The sequence below is a fragment of the Phyllobates terribilis genome, unplaced genomic scaffold, assembly GCF_046119375.1.
Source record: "Phyllobates terribilis strain yellow unplaced genomic scaffold, ASM4611937v1 Scaffold_1__5_contigs__length_1240528914, whole genome shotgun sequence".
Lineage (NCBI taxonomy): Eukaryota > Metazoa > Chordata > Amphibia > Anura > Dendrobatidae > Phyllobates > Phyllobates terribilis.
Window position 1 is genome coordinate 473538348 of NW_027362761.1, and position 22631 is coordinate 473560978.

At 46.5% G+C, this 22631-nt stretch overlaps 2 protein-coding genes across 6 annotated transcripts in view; one reads left to right on the top strand and one right to left on the bottom strand.

Annotated features, from left to right (window-relative positions):
• The window catches only part of XRCC4 (X-ray repair cross complementing 4), a 401059-nt gene extending 395450 nt beyond the window's left edge, over positions 1 to 5609 (bottom strand). For 4 of the 5 annotated variants that reach the window (XM_073679126.1, XM_073679107.1, XM_073679143.1 and 1 more), the window contains exon 1: positions 5478 to 5609. The gene's annotated coding sequence lies outside the window, so the exon portion shown is untranslated. The remainder of the gene's footprint in view (positions 1 to 5477) is intronic. The other variant, XM_073679117.1, reaches the window with a different exon arrangement.
• A 37-nt stretch (positions 5610 to 5646) lies between these two features.
• The window catches only part of TMEM167A (transmembrane protein 167A), a 33734-nt gene continuing 16749 nt past the window's right edge, over positions 5647 to 22631 (top strand). Inside the window, exon 1 of the mRNA XM_073679154.1 lies at positions 5647 to 5793. Coding sequence (XP_073535255.1) covers positions 5791 to 5793 — 3 coding nt within the window. The 5' untranslated portion in view covers positions 5647 to 5790. The remainder of the gene's footprint in view (positions 5794 to 22631) is intronic.

Sequence of the window (22631 nt, forward strand, 5' to 3'; positions counted from 1 at the left end):
CAGGTGTCGGCTGTATAACACAGCTCCTAAGCCAGATCTGTGATAGATATACATACAGTGGCATGTAAAAGTTTGGGCACCCCTGGTTAAAATTACTGTTATTCTGAACAGTTAAGCAAGTTAAAGATTAAATGATCTCTAAAAAGCCTAAAGTTAAAGATGACACATTTCCTTTGTATTTTAGACAAAAAATATATATATATTGTCATTTTTTACATTTTAAAAGTTAAAAAAAAGAAAATGGGCAGATGAAAAGTTTGGGCACCCTGCATGGTTAGTACCTAGTAGAGCCCCCTTCTAAAAGTATCACAGTTTGTAAACGCTTTTTGTAGCAAGACAAGAGTCTTTTAATTCTTCTTTAAAATAAAACATTAGGGAGAAAGTAGCACAAATAGGGTCTTATCCAACAAACATTTAAAAGTATTTCTATCAGATTGTGCTAACTTGATCCGTATTCTTTGGCGTTTTAAGTTTGATCTTCAGGTGCTGCGGATCCATGGGTTTGTCAAAACCGATGAATATCAGGATTTGGAGAAATTTGTGGATACTTCCCGCGCTGCTGGTTTATTGAAGAGGTCAATTCAGAATGGTTTATTAAATTGGGCTTTTTATTCTACGTGTTTCAAAGTGACAAGCAAGTCTTCTTCAGGAAACAACCACATACAGACAAAATCGTGCCTTTCAAAACTGTCTTGCACGATTTTGTCGGTATGTGGTTGTTTCCTGAAGAAGACGTGCTTGTCACTTTGAAACACGTAGAATAAAAAACACAATTAAATAAATTCTTGTTTGAGGGATTTTCATCCTTTCTTCCTTGGAAAATTCTTCCAGTTCTGTGAGATTCCTGGGTCATCTTGGATGCACTGCTATTTTGAGGTCTAGCCACAGATTTTCAAAGATGTTCAGATCAGGGGACTGTGAGGGCCATTGTAAAACCTTCAGCTTCTGCTTTTTGAGGTAGTCTATTGTGGATTTTGATGTGTGTTTAGGATCATTATCCATTTGTAGAAGCCATCCTTTTTCAATTTCAGCTTTTTTACAGATGCTGTTATGTTTGCATCAAGAATTTGTGAAATGTTCCCTGTGCCATTGGCTGCAACACAACCCCAAAGCATGATTGATTCACCCCCATGCTTAATGGTTGGCGAGATGTTCTTTTCCTGAAATTCTATGCTCTTTTTTCTCCACACATACCTTTGATCATTGTGGACAAAGAGTTCTATTTTAACCTCATCGGTCTACAGGACTTGTTTCAAAAATGCATGAGGCTTATTTAGATGTTCTTTTGCATACTTCTGACACTGAATTTTATGGTGAGGACGCAGGAGAGATTTTCTTCTGATGACTCTTCCATGAAGGCCATATTTGTGAAGGTGTCTCTGAACAGTAGAACAATGTACCACAACTCCAGAGTCAGCTAAATGTTTCTTAAGGTCTTTTGCAGTCAAGCGGGGGTTCTGATTTGCCTCTCCAGCAATCCAACGAGCAGCTCTCACTGAAATTTTGCTTGGTTTTCCAGACCTTATCTTGACCTCTACTGTTCCTATTAACTGACATTTCTTAATTACATTTCAAACTAAGGAAAAGGCAACTTGAAAACAATTTGCTATCTTCTTATAGTCTTCTCCTGTTTTGTGGGCCTCCAACATTTTCAGAGTGCTAGGCAGCTGGTAGAAGAACCCATGGTTGCTGTTTTTTGCCACAAGGTTAGAGGAGACTGGGTTTAATAAAGCTGGAAAGTTTGCATCATCTGGCCTTTCCTAACGACGATAATGAACAAGCCATAACCCTAACAGGCTAATTAAGATCTGAAACCTTGGTCAAAGTGATCAAAGCACATAAATCTCCAAGGGTGTGTGAACATTGGCCCATTTTCTTTTTTGTAATTTTTAAAATGTAAAATTTGAAAATATATATTTATTTATTTATTTTGGCCTAAAATAAAAAGGAAATCTGTCATCTTTAACTTTAGGCCTTTTAGAGATCATTTCATCTTTATCTTGCTTAACTGTTCACAATAGCAGTAATTTTTACTAGGGATGCCCAAGCTTTTACATGTCACTGTACATCATGGAGCTGGAAGTGACTAAACAATTAAGCAAAGAGTCACACAGCCATATAACTCAGATGAGGATCGCAACGCAATGCTCAGACTGGCCGTCGGCTCTCCCAATCCGAGCGTGACAGCTGCACAGAGATACATGCTGTAACCCTCAGTTTGGGATATCGCGTTGTGATCCTCATCCCAGTTATATGGCCGTGTGACTCTTCCCGTATAAATACTTCCAGCCAAAACAGAGGTGCAACCAGTGTAGCCAATGATGGGCTGGTCACTGTTGTGATCAGAGATTTGCAGCAGTGGTCACACATTGTCACCCCCTGAAGGGGAAGGAGACCTGGACAGCGACACAGGCGGTGCAATGGGGAATCTATATTTTGGGGTTTTTTGCAGCGACAAAGTATTGGACAATCCCTATAAGGTATATTCACACAAAGCAGAATTTTTTCAGACTTTTCTGAATGGAGACTGCAGAGATCCATGCACATGCTACGCAATAAAAGTACTGGAAGTTTCTACAACCAATCTGCCAAGTGGGAACATGACCTTATGGCCTCATCCGAACGTCTGTGAATCACGTACTTGTTCTCTCCATGATTTTCAAGGGTCGAAAATGCACCTATTATAGTGTATGGCGCTGTTCACATGCCGGATTTTTTCAGACTGACTAGCTCTCAAAAAAATCAGAGATAAGTCTGTTTTTGATAAGAGTCATGGATAAATTTACCCATCCAAGTCGACGGATCCGTAATATGAGAGCTAGCACATAGATGGCATCACGGAAGCTTTGTAATTGATATATTTTTAGTGAAAAATCACTGAGTAAAAATAATTATATAAAAACTGACACTGATGAACAACAGCCTGTGTAATTACATACAGTGGTGGCCAAAAGTATTGGCACCCCTGCAATTCTGTCAGATAATACTGTTTCTTCCTAAAAATGATTGCAATCACAAATTCTTTGGTATTATTATCTTCATTTAATTTGCTTGCAAGGAAAAAACACAAAAGAGAATAAAGCAAAAATCAAATCATTGATCATTTCACACAAAACTCCAACAATGGGCCAGACAAAAGTATTGGCACCCTCAGCCTAATACTTGGTTGCACAACCTTTAGCCAAAATAACTGCGAACAACCGCTTCCGGTAACCATCAATGAGTTTCTTACAATGCTCTGCTGGAATTGTAGACCATTCTTCTTTGGCAAACTGCTCCAGGTCCCTGATATTTGAAGGGTGCCTTCTCCAAACTGCCATTTTGAGATCTCTCCACAGGTGTTCTATGGGATTCAGGTCTGGACTCATTGCTGGCCACCTTAGAAGTCTCCAGTGCTTTCTCTCAAACCATTTTATAGTGCTTTTGGAAGTGTGTTTTGGGTCATTGTCCTGCTGGAAGACCCATGAACTCTGAGGGAGACCCAGCTTTCTCACACTGGCCCCTACATTATACTGCAAAATTTGTTGGTAGTCTTCAGACTTCATAATGCCATGCACACGGTCAAGCAGTCCAGTGCCAGAGGCAGCAAAGCAACCCCAAAACATCAGGGAACCTCCGCCATGTTTGACTGTAGGGACCGTGTTCTTTTCTTTGAATGCCTCTTTTTTTTTTCCTGTACACTCTATGTTGATGCTTTTTCCCAAAAAGCTCTACTTTTGTCTCATCTGACCAGAGAACATTCTTTCAAAAAGTTTTAGGCTTTCTCAGGTAAGTTTTGGCAAACTCCAGCCTGCCTTTTTTATGTCTCGGGGTAAGAAGTGGGGTCTTCCTGGGTATCCTACCATACAGTCCCTTTTCATTCAGACGCCGACGGATAGTACGGGTTGACACTGTTGTACCCTCGGACTGCAGGGCAGCTTGAACTTGTTTGGATGTTAGTCGAGGTTCTTTATCCACCATCCGCACAATCTTGCGTTGAAATCTCTCGTCAATTTTTCTTTTCCGTCCACATCTAGGGAGGTTAGCCACAGTGCCATGGGCTTTAAACTTCTTAATGACACTGCGCACGGAAGACACAGGAACATTCAGGTCTTTGGAGATGGACTTGTAGCCTAGAAATTGCTCATTTTTCCTCACAATTTGGTTTCTCAAGTCCTCAGACAGTTCTTTGGTCTTCTTTCTTTTCTCCATGCTCAATGTGGTACACACAAGGACACAGGACAGAGGTTGAGTCAACTTTAATCCATGTTAACTGGCTGCAAGTGTGATTTAGTTATTGCCAACACCTGTTAGGTGCCACAGGTAAGTTACAGGTGCTGTTAATTACACGAATTAGAGAAGCATCACATGATTTTTCAAACAGTGCCAATACTTTTGTCCACCCCTTTGTTTAGGTTTGGTGTGGAATTATATCCAATTTGGCTTTAGGACAATTATTTTTGTGTTTTTTCATTGAAGACAAATTAAATGAAGATAATAATACCAAAGAATTTGTGATTGCAATCATTTTCAGGAAGAAACTGAGTATTATCTGACAGAATTGCAGGGGTGCCAATACTTTTGGCCACCACTGTATGAGGAAAATCAGGGACATCTGAATGAGGCCTAAGGTGCCTTTACACTGAGCAATCTTCACGATCGAGGGTTTCCTGATAATTCTGAAGTGTAAGCCGGCTGCCGATCATCCCATGAGCTAGCAAAACTGTTCATCAGGTGAAATGATCTTTTATGCAACAAAGAGATCCTCGTTCTCTGTGGCGCACCATCGCGTGTAGACAGGATCCGCGCTGCCGAGAATATGACAGATCACTGTGCGCATTGTTTACCGCGGCAGCCGTTTAGTGCCGCCGGTCATTGGATTACACCGCCAGACTAGCAGCAGTAAACGACTGCCAATCAGTAAAGATCTACCAGTCGGGCGGTCACTTAACAGCCTTATTACGCAGACAGCGCGCTCTTCAGATCAAAAATAAATCAGTAAGTGCACGGACTATTACTGTTCTCGGCAGCACAAGATGATACGCTGCCGAGAACGACGATCTTTTCTGCAGCACAACTCATCATTTCACCAGACGAACAAGTGTTTTGCTTTCACCGGCAGCCGGTTTCCACTACACGATTATCATGACGCCAGCGCTGTAGGGCACACGTTCACACTAATGGTGCAGTGTAAGAGCACCGAGCCCCATACTGCTTATGTAGTCATATACAGAACATATTACAGCGCCCACATATAATGCAGCGCTGTACACAGTCTCCTCACTGCCACCTATGGATGTGTGAGCAGTACAGGGGGTTAATACATGACTGCACTGTCATGGGAGGACTGTGACCTCTGGTGAAGGTGGGTCATGGTGAGTATTTGCCCCTAACCTGCCCCAGGTACACAGGGGCTGTAGGTGCCCTTGTCTGGGCACGGCCTGGCCTTATACCGCCAGGCTTCTATCACTTATACCGCCGCACACATTGTTTCCTACCTCACTGACCAAAGAAACTCTCCGCTTCCGACATACAAACACGATTTTCGTTTCCAGCCAATCAAAATTCACCGCGAAACACGTCACTGAACATGGAAACAAAGGGCAGAATCCTTACATCTCAGGAGTCCGCTACCATGGAGTGGCAGGCAAAGCACATTCATTTGCAAGTCAATGACCAGAGGACTACAAGAAAATGGCCGTCAGGCAAAACGAAAGGCGACGAAGGAGACCGAGTGAAACGCGGAAGAGCGGAGATGACGTCACGCGAGCGTCTCTCCTTGAAGTGTGATGTGGCTGAGAGGGGCTCACCATGGTAAGTTGTGTGCAGCTGTGTTGCGGCTGCTTTGTGTGTGCAGTGACAGGACCTGATTTGGGGGACACAGAGGCTGTGTGCAGTCACAGGACCTGTAATGAGGGACACACAGGCTGTGTGCAGTGACAGGACCTGTAATGGGAGACACGCGGGCTGTGTGCAGTGACAGGCCCTGTAATGAGGGACACGCGGGCTGTGTGCAGTGACAGGACCTGTAATGAGGGACACACAGGCTGTGTGCAGTGACAGGACCTGTAATGAGGGACACACAGGCTGTGTGCAGTGACAGGACCTGTAATGGGGGACACGCGGGCTGTGTGCAGTGACAGGACCTGTAATGGGAGACACGCGGGCTGTGTGCAGTGACAGGCCCTGTAATGAGGGACACGCGGGCTGTGTGCAGTGACAGGACCTGTAATGAGGGACACACAGGCTGTGTGCAGTGACAGGACCTGTAATGAGGGACACACAGGCTGTGTGCAGTGACAGGACCTGTAATGGGGGACACGCGGGCTGTGTGCAGTGACAGGACCTGTAATGAGGGACACACAGGCTGTGTGCAGTGACAGGCCCTGTAATGAGGGACACGCGGGCTGTGTGCAGTGACAGGACCTGTAATGAGGGACACACGGGCTGTGTGCAGTGACAGGACCTGTAATGGGGGACACGCGGGCTGTGTGCAGTGACAGGACCTGTAATGAGGGACACACAGGCTGTGTGCAGTCACAGGACCTGTAATGGGGGACACGCGGGCTGTGTGCAGTCACAGGACCTGTAATGGGGGACACGCGGGCTGTGTGCAGTGACAGGACCTGTAATGGGGGACACGCGAGCTGTGTGCAGTGGCAGGCCCTGTAATGGGGGACACGCGGGCTGTGTGCAGTGGCAGGACCTGTAATGAGGGACACACAGGCTGTGTGCAGTCACAGGACCTGTAATGAGGGACACACAGGCTGTGTGCAGTCACAGGACCTGTAATGGGGGACACACGGGCTGTGTGCAGTGACAGGACCTGTAATGGGGGACACGCGGGCTGTGTGCAGTGACAGGACCTGTAATGGGGGACACGTGGGCTGTGTGCAGTGACAGGACCTGAAATGGGGGACACGCGGGCTGTGTGCAGTCACAGGACCTGTAATGGGAGACACGCGGGCTGTGTGGCGTGACAGGACCTGTAATGGGGGACACACGAGCTGTGTGCAGTGACAGGACCTGTAATGGGGGACACGTGGGCTGTGTGCAGTGACAGGACCTGTAATGGGGGACACGCGGGCTGTGTGCAGTGACAGGACCTGTAATGGGGGACACGCGGGCTGTGTGCAGTGACAGGACCTGTAATGGGGGACACGCGGGCTGTGTGCAGTGACAGGACCTGTAATGGGGGACACGCGGGCTGTGTGCAGTCACAGGACCTGTAATGAGGGACACACGGGTTGTGTGCAGTGACAGGACCTGTAATGGGGGACACACGGGCTGTGTGCAGTCACAGGACCTGTAATGAGGGACACAGGCTGTGTGTAGTGACAGGACCTGTAATGGGGGACACGCGGGCTGTGTGCAGTCACAGGACCTGTAATGAGGGACACAGGCTGTGTGTAGTGACAGGACCTGTAATGGGGGACACGCGGGCTGTGTGCAGTGACAGGACCTGTAATGGGGGACACGCGGGCTGTGTGCAGTGACAGGACCTGTAATGGGGGACACGCGGGCTGTGTGCAGTGACAGGACCTGTAATGGGGGACACGCAGGCTGTGTGCAGTCACAGGACCTGTAATGGGGGACACGCGGGCTGTGTGCAGTGACAGGACCTGTAATGGGGGACACGCGGGCTGTGTGCAGTGACAGGACCTGTAATGAGGGACACGCGGGCTGTGTGCAGTGACAGGACCTGTAATGGGGGACACGCGGGCTGTGTGCAGTCACAGGACCTGTAATGAGGGACACGTGGGCTGTGTGCAGTCACAGGACCTGTAATGAGGGACACAGGCTGTGTGTAGTGACAGGACCTGTAATGGGGGACACGCGGGCTGTGTGCAGTCACAGGACCTGTAATGGGGGACACGCGGGCTGTGTGCAGTGACAGGACCTGTAATGGGGGACACGCGGGCTGTGTGCAGTGACAGGACCTGTAATGAGGGACACGCGGGCTGTGTGCAGTGACAGGACCTGTAATGAGGGACAAGCGGGCTGTGTGCAGTGACAGGACCTGTAATGAGGGACACGCGGGCTGTGTGCAGTGACAGGACCTGTAATGGGGGACACGCGGGCTGTGTGCAGTGACAGGACCTGTAATGAGGGACACGCGGGCTGTGTGCAGTGACAGGACCTGTAATGAGGGACACGCGGGCTGTGTGCAGTGACAGGACCTGTAATGAGGGACACGCGGGCTGTGTGCAGTGACAGGACCTGTAATGAGGGACACGCGGGCTGTGTGCAGTGACAGGACCTGTAATGGGGGACACGCGGGCTGTGTGCGGTGACAGGACCTGTAATGGGGGACACGTGGGCTGTGTGCGGTGACAGGACCTGTAATGGGGGACACGCGGGCTGTGTGCGGTGACAGGACCTGTAATGGGGGACACGCGGGCTGTGTGCGGTGACAGGACCTGTAATGGGGGACACGCGGGCTGTGTGCGGTGACAGGACCTGTAATGGGGGACACGCGGGCTGTGTGCGGTGACAGGACCTGTAATGGGGGACACGCGGGCTGTGTGCGGTGACAGGACCTGTAATGAGGGACACGCGGGCTGTGTGCGGTGACAGGACCTGTAATGGGGGACACGCGGGCTGTGTGCGGTGACAGGACCTGTAATGGGGGACACGCGGGCTGTGTGCGGTGACAGGACCTGTAATGGGGGACACGCGGGCTGTGTGCGGTGACAGGACCTGTAATGGGGGACACGCGGGCTGCGTGCGGTGACAGGACCTGTAATGGGGGACACGCGGGCTGTGTGCGGTGACAGGACCTGTAATGGGGGAGACGCGGGCTGCGTGCGGTGACAGGACCTGTAATGGGGGAGACGCGGGCTGCGTGCGGTGACAGGTCCTGTAACGGGGGACACGCGGGATGTGTGTGGTGACAGGTCCTGTAATGGGGGGGACACGGGCTGTGTGCTGCGACAGGACCTGTAATGGGGGAGACGCGGGCTGCGTGCTGCGACAGGACCTGTAATGGGGGAGACGCGGGCTGCGTGCTGCGACAGGACCTGTAATGGGGGAGACGCGGGCTGCGTGCTGCGACAGGACCTGTAATGGGGGAGACGCGGGCTGCGTGCTGCGACAGGACCTGTAATGGGGGAGACGCGGGCTGCGTGCTGCGACAGGACCTGTAATGGGGGAGACGCGGGCTGCGTGCCGAGACAGGACCTGTAATGGGGGAGACGCGGGCTGCGTGCCGAGACAGGACCTGTAATGGGGGACACGCGGGCTGCGTGCAATAATAACCTGGAGAAATTAACAGATGTCACCCAGAGTGTGTGTAATGTCTGTCCACAGCTGAGCTGTAGTATTGTGCTCTTCATACCACTACAGATATTTTGGGTCATCCCAATACATGCAGGATCTCTGGGGGTCCGCTGACTGATCCCGAGAATGGCCGTCTTATAGTCCCTATATAAATGGACCACTGCTCCAGTCGCTTCTGTTGGACGGTCGGATGTCTCCAGTGGACTACATTTTGCCACACCTCATTTTTGTTTTACCAGTTGCATGCTGGGAGTGCTCCTTCCTACTTTACACATCTGACTTGTGGACCTGTGTGTGCAAGTGATGGTAATGGAGATTGCTTCCTACCTGCCTGTTGTGCTCGCCTTCAATCATCGCCATCACAGAACGCTCCTGCCAGGGATTCAGCCGCCTCTGCTGACTACACATCGACAGAGCGCAGGCTTCTTCTCCGCTCTGCTCTATTGACAAGGCGAGACTTCAACGTCATTCTGATTGATAGCCGGCTCCCCCAGTTAAGCAGCGGGAATCCAGCTGTCAGTCAGAATGACATTGAAGTCTCGTCCTGTCAATAGAGCAGAGCGGAAAAGAATCCCCGGCAGGAGCGGTGTGTGATGAGGAAGAACAGCGCCGGGCACTACAGGCAGGTGAAAAGCAACTAGTGATGAGTGAGTGTGTATTGTTAACCCTTTCGACGAGCACGCTCGGGTGCTCGGCATCTATGTTAGTGTTGCGGCTGTTAGGCAATCCCTGCATGTGTCACAATTGTCTAACATGCAGGGATGGCCTAACAAACAGGCAATCCCTGTATGTGTCACAGCTGTCTAACAGCTGTGACACATGCAGCCGCGACGACACTAACGTAGATGCCGAGCACGCCACATATGCTTGGCGAGCACCCAACAATACACGCTCACTCATCACTAGTTGCTACTTACCTGCCTGTTAGAGCTTAGGCACATTTTTTGTTTTTCAATTTCGGCATCTCTGTAGTCACGTGGAGCTGGAGAATCACTTTGCCAGGGAATTTTTCCCATTCAATGAATGTTATAAAAGCCACACCCAGAAACAATAGGTGAATTGGAATTATTTGATTCCCATTTTCCAGTACATTGTACTGTAAAATGAATGGTGTCATTCAAAACTATAGCAGGTTCCATAAAACAGAAGCCCTCGTACGGCTATATCAATTGCAAGATAGAAAACTTATGCCTCTTGGAAGAAAGGGTCCAGTATTGCCTCTCCACTGATGCTCCAGTTTTTGTTAACAGAGTGCAATGGTGATATCATGACTACTGCCTCTGTGACCGCTGCAGGTTATCACAGTAATGCTCAGTTACAGTAGTTGGCACGAAAATGCTGAGCATAGTGCTGCTTTCGGTTACATGTGCTCTAGTTGTGCAACCCATAAACAAAGACTACAACAATGGCAGAGCGACAGCAGTGGACCTGGGGAGGGGGAGTGAAAGCTCCTTTCATTATGTTAACCAAGTTCATGCTAGTGTAGAAAAAGTAGTTATAACGGGAAATCCCCTTTAAGGGTACATGTCACGGGTTCACCGCCACAGATAGGAGTCAGAAGACCACAGCGTCTGAGTTCACATACTCCTGCATTGAATGGAAGCACTTCTCCCTCATATTAAATGGTGCTAGTTTCTTTCAGCAGTGCCAGGGCTTAATCTGCTCTTCTTTGAGTCTCTGTAACTTCTATTTGGAAGTTCTCAGCTTTGCAGCATCAGTCACTCCCCTCTCCTATATAGTCTCTGCTCTGGCTATCTGGGATTGCCAGTGTTATGTCTTCTACAGCCTGGTGAGGAGTGGAGGATTTGGTGTTCGGTAGAGGCCTTTTGGAGAGTTGTACTGTGACTGTTGCTTGGTGTTTCGGCTGTGTGCTTAGTCCCCATCCTCTACTATTTTGTTTACCTTCCTAATCCCTCCGGTGTTTCCCTCCATCTGTGAGTGCATATTTTTTACTTTTGATATTTTCATTTGTCCCTGTACGTTCTTCCTTGTTTGTGTATATACATACACTATTCCTCCCCTCTTCCCTGGGAGGGGAAGGGGACAGATAAGGACTGATTCAGGAGAACAGCAAGGTACATGGTCCCAGCATCTTCACCATCAGAAGTAACGTGAGAGGCAGGGATAGATAGGGCGCCCCTAGTGTTAGGGACAGGGTAGGAACGCCTGGTCCCTTGTCACAGCAGCAACTTGACAGTAGAGCTACACGTGTCGTGCAGCAAAAACATTTGTTCAACTTTTCTGCTACTTGCTGTCCCAAGACTATTTTAGAGCTCTGATTTTGCTGTAATTAAAACTGCCAAACTTTAAATCACATGTGACTTGTATTGAAGTCTATAGTAAGTTTGTTGCGTGCGACACATTTGGAGACATTTGCAACTCTGTTCCACAGACCATAACACAATAGGAAATCCTTACATCTAATATTGCAGTGGCTAGCTGTGGTTTCTGTGTCATGTCACCATGTAGCCCTAGCCCAATTATTGCACTTGGCTGCTCAACTAACACTACTAGCTCTTAATTCCATCTCCTATCCTGGGGCCACTCCAAGCCACCCAGCAGTGAGAGTCTGTGCCAACTTTTAGAGTTATCTGTCATCTGTAGGATAGGGAATGAATTTCCAACTGCTTATTTGCCCAGAATGGGACTACCGGAGAAAATCAAACGCTGTGCTCGGCAATCTCCTGCAGTTCCATAGCAAATGAAAGCAGTGGAGGTGTGCATGCTCAACCTCTCGGGGGCTCTTCAGATCAGTTGGACCCCTAGCAAACAAGGAAGTTCAACAGGGGACACCTTCAAAAGTCACGTCGCACAGATAATGTTGCGCTAGCCCTAACATATCAAATGCTGTTCCAGGAATGCCAGAAAGTATGAGATTCGCGGGATTCCGGTGTAGCTCCCAGGTACCACTGACCAAGACATTGGACCGGAGTCCCACAAATCGATCCACTTATATCTACTGAGGAGTTACATGGCCGATATGCATTATTGTGAAGTCAGTAGGACGCAGATTTACACCACAATACTGCCCCGGTTTTCTCTCTGCAATCCCCGCCCGAGCACGGGTCTAATAACGCAAAGCATCATAGATGGTATGGAGGCTGCAAATTTTTTTCTTTAGATTTCCCATTCCTTTTGAATCCACTCCTGGCAGTGTCTCTGTCACAACTGCAAAGAAAGCTTCCATGAAAACTGCACATGTAACACCAGCAGTAAACCGGACATGTCGGCTCTCCCGATATGTCCATTTTAGTAAATTCTTGTAGTTCCCATAACGTTGCGGACCTGAGGCATATTTTTTACGCTTCTCCCTGGCGGGAAAATCGCATGCGGATATTACATGCGGTTTTCCCGCCAGGTAGAAGCGTTTGTGAGGCGTCTTTGCATGCATTTCCGCATGCGGGTTTTCAAGCACTTCTCCAAGCATCACTTGGAAAAGTGCTTGACAACTTGTTCAGAATGGTAAAAATTAAAAAAATAAACTTTATACTCACCTTCCGATGCATTCTCTGCCCCGTCCGGAGTCTTGAGCGGCTCACGCTGTTGTGTGCAGGACCTGCGGTGACGTCATTGAGTCATGTGGTGGGTCACATGACTCAATGACGTGGCAGGTCCTTCAGACAACAGCGCGACGGAGGGAAAACATCAGAAGATAAGTATAAACTTTATTTTATTCTTTTTTTTTCCTTTTTCTTTGGTACCCAGGTCTGGATGAGAGTCTCCTCTCCTCCAGACCTGGGTACCATCCGCACATTGATTCCGCTGCGCTTCCGCAAAATTAATGAACATGCTGCGGATTTTTGACCGCAGCATATACGCTGCGGAAAAATCCGCAGCATGGGCATTGACATTGCGGAATGCCATTGGGGACCATGGGGTGCGGATATAAATGCGTTTTTCAAGCGTTTACGCTGTGGGTGTGTGCCCACGTAGCGTTTTTCAAGCGTATATGCTGCGGAATTTCCGCAGCGTAAACGCTTGAAAAACGCATGTATATCCGCACCCCATGGTCCCCAATGGCATTCCGCAATGTCAATGCCCATGCTGCGGATTTTTCCGCAGCGTATATGCTGCGGTCAAAAATCCGCAGCATGTTCATTAATTTTGCGGAAGCGCAGCGGAATCAATGTGCGGATGGTACCCAAGTCTGGATGAGAGGAGACTCTCATCCAGACCTGGGTACCAAAGAACCTGTAAAAAAAAGAATAAAATAAAGTTTATACTTATCTTCTGATGTTTTCCCTCCGTTGCGCTGTTGTCTGAAGGACCTGCCACGTCATTGAGTCATGTGACCCACCACATGACTCAATGACGTCACCGCAGGTCCTGCACACAACAGCGTGAGCCGCTCAAGCCTCCGGACGGGGCAGAGAATGCATCAGAAGGTGAGTATAAAGTTTTTATTTTTTACCATTCTGAACAAGTTGTCAAGCACTTTTCCAAGTGATGCTTGGAGAAGTGCTTGATAACCCGCATGCGGAAATGCATGCAAAGACGCCTCACAAACGCTTCTACCTGGCGGGAAAACCGCATGTAATATCCGCATGCGATTTTCCCGCCAGGGAGAAGCGTAAAAAATATGCTTCAGGTCCGCAACGTGGGCTCATAGCCTAAAAAGCTTCTTATTTTACACCTGTGTGCTGAGGCAGGTTTTTGTTATTCCTCCTGAAAATTTATGCATACACTGGAATCTTGATTTCACCATGGCTATTAACAATCAGACTGTACTTATAGATTTCCTGGAGGAATAAGAAAGGGAGGACTATATATAATAGAGTGGTAGCAAAAGAGGAAATCTTCTCCAGGGTATAATGATGTCTGTGTGTATATATATATATATATATATATATATATATATATATATATATATATATATATATATATATATATATATATATATATGTGTGTATATATACAGTACAAACCAAAAGTTTGGACACACCTTCTCATTTAAAGATTTTTCTCTATTTTCATGACTATGAAAATTGTACATTCACACTGAAGGCATCAAAACTATGAATTAACACGTGGAATTATATACCGTATTTTTCAGACCATAAGACGCACTTTTTTTCCCCAAAATTTGGAAGGAAAGTGGGGGTGCGTCTTATGGTCCGAACGGTACTTTACCGATGGTGGGGGATCGCAGGGTCCTCCGGCGGCGGCAGAGGTGAGATGTGGCTGGAGCTGGGGCCTGTACCTCTGCTGGTGTCCGGCGGTGAGGCAGAGCAGCGTGTGTGGCTTCCGGTGGCCGCGGCCATCTTCCCGAGGCCGTAATCCACGGGAAAATGGCCGCCGGCGCATGCGCCGACCCGGAGCTCCGGCGGCCATTTTCCTGCAGATCACAGCCTCAGGACGCCGCAAACCACACACGCTGCTCTGCCGCATCGCCGGACACCACTCACAGCCCGGCAGAGGCCCCGGCTCCTCTGCCTCACCGCCGGACACCAGCAGAGGTACAGGCCCCAGTCCACAAGCCCCAGGCCAGGCCCCAGTCCACAGGCCCCAACCAGACACCGACATCTCACCTCTTCTGCTGCCGCCGGGTTCCTGAGGCCGGGAACGGAGGGACCTACGATCCTGCTCCACCACCCCCCCGGGTATGATACCTAATCAGACTATAAGATGGAGTCCATCTTATAAAAATTATTTTTTTTCCTATTTTACACCCCAAAATTTGGGGGGCGTCTTATGGTCCAGTGCGTCTTATAGCCCAAAAAATACTGTACTTAACAAAAAAGTGTTAAACAGCTGAAAATATGTCTTATATTCTAGGTTCTTCAAAGTAGCAATCTTTTGCTTTGATGACTGCTTTGCACACTCTTGGCATTCTCTTCAAGAGGTAGTCACCGGAAATGGTTTTCACTTCACAGGTGTGCCCTGTCAGGTTTAATAAGTGGGATTTCTTGCCTTATAAATGGGGTTGGGACCATCAGTTGTGTTGTGCAGAAGTCAGGTGGTTACACAGCTGATAGTCCTACTGAATAGACTGTTAAAATTTGTATTATGGCAAGAGAAAAGCAGCTAAGTAAAGAAAAACGAGTGGCCATCATTACTTTAAGAAATGAAGGTCAGTCAGTCCGAAAGATTGGGAAAACTTTGAAAGTGTCACCAAGTGCAGTTGCAAAAACCATCATGCGCTACAAAGAAACTGGCTCACATGAGGACCGCCCCAGTAAAGGAAGACCAAGAGTCACCTCTGCTTCTGAGGAAAAGGTTATCCGAGTCACCAGCCTCAGAAATCGCAGGTTAACAGCAGCTCAAATTAGAGACCAGGACAATGCCACACAGAGTTCTAGCAGCAGACACATCTCTTCAACAACTGTTAAGAGGAGACTTTGTGCAGCAGACCTTCATGGTAAAATAGCTGCTAGGAAGCCACTGCTAAGGACAGGCAACAAACAGAAGAGACTTGTTTGGGCTAAAGAACACAAGGAATGGACATTAGACCAGTGGAAATCTGTGCTTTGGTCTGATGAGTCCAAATTTGAGATCTTTGGTTCCAACCACTGTGTCTTTGTGCGATGTAGAAAAGGTGAACGGATGGACTCTAGATGCCTGGTTCCCACCGTGAAGCATGGAGGAGGAGGTGTGGGGGTGCTTTGCTGGTGACACTGTTGGGGATTTATTCAAAATTGAAGGCATACTGAACCAGCATGGCTACCACAGCATCTTGCAGCGGCATGCTATTCCATCCGGTTTGCATTTAGTTGGACCATCATTTATTTTTCAACAGGACAATGACCCCAAACACACCTCCAGGCTGTGTAAGGGCTATTTGACCAAGCAGGAGAGTGATGGGGTGCTACGCCAGATGACCTGGCCTCCACAGTCACCAGACCTGAACCCAATCGAGATGGTTTGGGGTGAGCTGGACCGCAGAGTGAAGGCAAAAGGGCCAACAAGTGCTATGCATATCTGGGAAGTCCTTCAAGATTGTTGGAAGACCATTTCCGGTGACTACCTCTTGAAGCTCACCAAGAGAATGCCAAGAGTGTGCAAAGCAGTCATCAAAGCGAAAGGTGGCTACTTTGAAGAACCTAGAATATAAGACATTTTCAGTTGTTTCACACACACACACACACACACACACACACACACACACACACACACTGAAATAAGTATTGACTATGTCACCAATTTTTTAAGTAAATATATTTCTGAAGGTGTTATTGACATGATGTTCTCACCAAATGTTGATAACTCATCCAATCCACACAGGCAATGAAATCAAGCCATAGATGTCCACAAATTATGTGTAATAATGAGAAATGACAAGGGGAAAAATTATTGAATATACTTACTGAAATGTAATTAATACTTCTTACAAAAGCTTTTGTTGGTGATGACCACTTCAAGACGCCTCCTGTATGGAGAAACTAGTAGCATGCATTGCTCAGGTGTGATTTTGGCCCATTCTTCAATACAAACACTCTTCACATTCCGAAGGTTACGTGGGCTCCTTCTATGAACTCGGAGCTTTAGTTCCTTCCATAAATTTTCTATTGGATTCAGGTCCGGTGATTAGCTGGGCCATTCTAGCAGCTTTATTTTCTTTCTCTGAAACCAGTTGAGAGTTTCCTTGGCTGTGTGTTTGGGATCATTGTCTTGCTGAAATGTCCACCCGTATGTTCAAAAACAGCCCGACACCATGACGTTCTCACCACCAAACTTCACTGTTGGTATGGTGTTTTTGGGGTGATATGCAGAGCCTCTAAACATGTTGTGTATTATGGAATCCAGAGAGTTAAATTTTGGTTTTATCTGTCCAGACTGTATTCTCCCAGTATTTCACAGGCTTGTTTAAATGTTGTTGAGTAAACTCTAAAGGCGCTTGAACATGCTTTTTGTTCAGCAATAGAGTCTTGCGTGGTGAGTGTGTATACAGGCCATAGAGGTTGTCTGCATTACTTATAGTTTTTATTGAAATAATTGTACCTTCTGATTCCAGGTCTTTCTGTAGCTCTCCACACATAGTCCTTGGCTCTTGGACAGCTCTTCTGATAATTCTTTTCACTTCTCTGTCTGAAATCTTGCCTGGAGCACCTGGTCGTGGCTGGTTTATGGTGTAATGATGTTCTTTCCACTTCCGAATTATGAACCAAACAGTGCTCACTGGAACCTTCAGTAGTTAGAAATTCTTCTGTGACCAATGCCATCAGTATGTTTTGCAACAATAAGGTTACAAAGGTCTTGAGTCAGCTCACTGGTTCTACCCATCATGAGATGTTTGTTGTGCGGCATCTTGGTAATGAGACATATTTTTATAAGTATCAGTTCAACCAACTGATATTATTTTTCACTAAGTGGCAGGATTGCTCTCTAATTACTGATAGATTTCAGCTGGTGTCATAGCTTTCCACTGCTTTTTGCGCTTCTTTCTTCATGTGTTCAATACTTTTTTCCTATGTCATTTCTCATTATTACACATAACTTAATTTAATGACATCTATGGTTTGATTTCTTAGCATATGTGGATTGGATGGGTTGTTCTCTGGTGAGAATTTCATGCCAATAGCACTTTTAGAAATATATTTACTTAGAAAATTGCAGCTAGTGATGAGGGTTACACCTCTGTCCGTATAATGTTTCTTCTCGCTTTATACCCTTCTTACCTCACATAAAGCCAAAGTGCATCAGATGAATACATTTTCGATGTTGACTGAATTTAAGGCCAGTTTCACACGTCCGACATTCACTGTCCAAGTAAAAATCCCAATGTCCTGGATGACCATGGGTCTGCTGCCCCGAACTCTGCAGTCTCATATAAGCCTATTGGGTGAGGAGACCCATGGCCAGTCCAGATATTGGGGTTCATATTCGGACCGGGAAAGTTGGGTTTGTGAAATCAGCTTAATGTAGAGACAAGAACCACCATGAACAGTGTCTATTCCCCCATCAGATGTGTCCACATAGCAATACTGTTCTGGTGTACAGTTTACGAGGGTACAGACAAGTGGTAGAAACGTTAGTTTTTTTATGCCAGCATCACATGATGAGTGTCCCAGACCCTTAATACACTGATGTCTTCACATCTGATTTTTTTTTTATCATTCAGAACCTCGTCAGGGATTTCACAGATGTTACTGTTGGAAAAGCCTATTTTAGCTTCTCTTGCATGAGGGCAAAGTGCTTCTAACAAATGGGCAATAACTTAACAGTAGTTTTATTGCTTGCATGCATGTTTACCTTTACTAGTTTTTGACATCTCACAAAAGCAGGAAAAAGAGGAAGGATGAGGGGGCAGAAATAGAAATATTTGCCAGATGTCAGTATAAGAGCTGTTCACTCACCCTGGGTCAGCGGTTATGTGCTCTTCTTGATTGAGGCTGGCGATGATTGATGAATTTTCTTTTGTTCATAGATGGTTAGATTTTGTGCTGTAAACAACCTCAAAACATTATTTCCATTGTCAGCATCACATTGTGTGAAATAAAGGCTGTATGTATGCAATGCAATTCCCAAAGTAAAAATGTCTGCACAGATGAAGGCCTCAAGGGCTCTGTATATAAATCATGCCCTTAATAAGCTACTAGATGGTGGCCCGATTCTAACGCATCGGGTATTCTACAATATGTATGCGGCCAACCGGGCGCAATCAGCAGAGCGGTGTTTAAATTTAGCAGCAATATCGGTGATTGGTCGCGAGCAGCGGCCGCGACCAATCAGCGAACCGTGTTAGTGAGGACTGGAGAGCTTGTTTAAATTTGGCGCCAAAATCGCTGATTTAGTCTCAACCGCGACCAATCAGCAAAGCGGTGTTTAAATTTGGCGCCAATACTGCTGAGTGGTCGCGGCCGGCGACCGCTGCCAATCAGCAGAGCGGTGTTTAAATTTGGCGCCAAAATCGCTGATTGGTCGCGACCTATCAGCGAATCTTATTAGTGATGATCGGGGAGCGGCGCTTCGTGTGCGGGTACTTCCGCTGCGAGCAGCCGGGAGATGAGCGGCTGCTTGCAGCAGAAGTATCCCGACCGGGGCGCCGCTCCCCGGTCCTCCCTTCACACTTGCCGTTGGGAGATCAGTGGCCCTAGGCGCTGATCTCCCGACTGTAGCCGCATGGAGGGCAGCGGCGCCGCTGGTTGGGGTCATTCTGCTGCTAGCAGCCGGGAGATGACCGGCTGCCGTCGGTCATCTCCCGGCTGCATCGCCGCTGACCTCCGTGCGGCAGATGAGCCGCTAACGGCCACCATCTTTTTGTGAAATCCCGCGTCGCTGATTGGCCACGGCCAGACCAATCTGCAACGCTGGATTTCCTGGACAGACAGACAGCCGGGATAAGACTATTATATATATTAGATGAATGCATGTAACTGACATTGTGTTACCGTAGGCTTAAGCCCCCGTACACATTAGATAATTGTCAGCCAAACAATCATGTGGACGACAGCTATCTTTTCTGACTCGCCCTTAGACTGGTTGCAGACGAGCGTATGAAAAATCATCCGTGTTTCATCCAGAAAAATTGGACAATTTTCACCCATGTGCCATCTGTGTTCTATCTGTTTTCATACATCTACATTAAAAAATGTACATGAACAAATACAGTTTCCTAGGTTTTTAGTCTAAATGTATCCATAAAAATTCGGATACCACTTGGATGTTCCATGTGGGAACTGATTTTTTTTCACGCACCCATAGACTTGAATGGGTGAGTCTCATCCAAGACTCAAAGACAGTAGTGCATTCTGCGATTTGACATATTTCTTTCTTTCTCATGGACAGTCAGACCCAGGGTTGCCAACCGTCCAGTAATTCCTGGACAGTCCGTGAAAATAGGGCACTTTTTTCCGTTTGTAAAAAAAATTGATTTGTCCGTGATTTTTTTGAAGCTGGAGAGAATTATACAGACTTTGATGATCGTATTTATCAACCTTTTACAGTTCACTGTGAATACAGCTAATTTCTTCTGTAGACAGGTATCGCTTATAATCTTAATGATTTGTTATGGTCATCTAATGCGTCCGTAATAAAGGTGTCAGTCTTTGATTTTTTAAAAACTGTTCAGAAAACATAAAAATGCAACCCTAGTCAGACCGAGAAAAAAAATCAAAAATTAACCAGCACTGGTCCAATTTATACGCTCGTCTGCACAAGCCCTAGCACAGGATTTCTGAGTTTTCTGTGATGGAGACACTGCTACTACACTCCTCTGGCGGTGAACAAAAAGATCAGCCATTGGATATCCAACAGATCCAATCCTTTTTTCCCTCAACATCATCTGTCTGGAAAGAGTCAGGAAGCTTTCATACGTATTAGATTGTCGGCCAATCCCGCCAACATCACCGTGTTTGGCTGATTCCATTCAATTGTGTGATCTTTACTGTCCCAATCCGACAATGGCACAAGGATCCAGGGAGCTGAGACACACAGAGTTGGTTTGGTTTGCACTTCAGTTGATAAGCTGATGACTAGTGATGAGCGAGCACTAATATGCTCGTTACTCGAACCGGGCAGGCTTAACTCGATTAACGAGTATAATGGAAGTCATTGGGAAACTAGAGCCTGCTTCTCTCTTTCTCACTTTTTTTTTTAAACTGAAATTGCAACCTTCTACATGGGAAGCCCAATTGGATTACTTTCTAGAAGATGTCTTTCTCCACACAAGGATACTAAACAGCTTTATAGGGGTTGCGCCCATATGAGGAAAATAAGTAATGCTGCAATCTGATCATGTAGCACGTACTCACTGCACCCTCAGGTCTTTGTTAATGGAGCAAATGGGACGATGTGCAGTGCGACAATCCTTAAAATTATTACTGTGCAACAGATCAAACTCTAACTCAGGGTTTGTCCAAAGGGACTTCTACACATTAGATCTCGTTGTGCAGGTACTGACTATGTTCAAAGCAAAGGGTATAATCCACAGCCTCTACAGGCCAGTTTAGGTTTTGGAGTATTTATAGTGTGTTGATGAAATTTTATTGCATTTCTAAACTTATCACCTGGTGACAGGTCCTTTTTAAATGCCCATACAGGTCCAGCTTTGCATCTGATGACGACTTCCACAGACCTGGAATGGGCTTCACCTATAATATCATAACTTAACATCCACATTGGCTCTAATCCTTACTATTTAATGATCTAAGCAGGGCTGTGGAGTCAGTGTCCATTTTGGTGCAGTCGGTATAAAATGGACCAAATCCAACTCCTAAAATATACAATAAATTGGGTACAGTAGTTTAATGCAGTTTGTGGGAAATATTGTTTTCATAAGAATTTGGGAAAGTTATGAAATGTCCTATTCCTGATCTAAGGGTCTACACTTTTAGCTGAGATGAATCGGTGCTACAGTAAATTTATCACATAAACATGAGCCATGTATGAGGGAGTCAGTGTCATGGAAATTGAGGAGTCAGTCGGAAGTTTGGCTTACCCACTCCACAGCCCTGGATCTTAGGAACCTTAGCTTTAGTAAGTAGTCATTACTAACTTTTCGCAAAAAAAATGAAAAAGTGTGAAAATCAAGGCTTCTGAAAAATGTCACAATCTATTTCTAAGGCTTTCAAACTCTACTCTTCAGTAGGAACCATTATTTCCTAATGGAGACTTAGTCTTAGAAATCTAATTAGCCTTAGCGTATGTTCACACAACGCTATAAAAGTTTGCAGGAATCCCAGGCAGCCAATCTGAAATCTGCCACAGTTGTGTTACTGGTGGGCAACTGATCTGCTCTATTGGCATTAAATGCAGATCATATTTGACATTAACATGCAGAATCAGTATACATATGTAGCATGCTTGTTATTTCTACAGAATTTTTTTCAGATGAATAGGTTCGTGAAAATCCCATTCTCATGCATCGGATGTGGATTGTCCTTGTGCATTCCACTTAAAAATCTCATCATATCTGATTCTTCTTTTCAATTGAGCCTTTTATGGCTGAGACGGGCATATCTGACTCCTTACTCCAGCCACATGTGGTCAAGACTACTTCTAAGCAGCCCGGCGGGCTGTGTGTGACACTGTTTCCGCAACTCTCAAAGAAGTTGCTAGAAGAGACAGGATAGCACAGCCCACTTGTCTAATTTCACTAGCAACCTCCTTACCTGGATCAGGGAAATGCTGTAGATATAGTATATCTTGACTTCAGCAAAGCATTTGACAAAGTATCTCACACCATCCTTATTGAAAAAATGACCAAGTATGCAATGGACCAGGCAACTGTTAGGTGGATTCATAACTGGCTTAGTGATCGGACTCAAAGGGTGGTTGTAAATGGCTTCACATCCAGCTTCATGAATGTCTCAAGTGGGGTACCACAGGGCTCCGTCCTGGGACCTGTATTGTTCAACATCTTTATCAATGATTTAGATGAAGGAATTGAGGGTAAACTGATTAAATTTGCTGATGACACAAAGCTAGGAGGGATA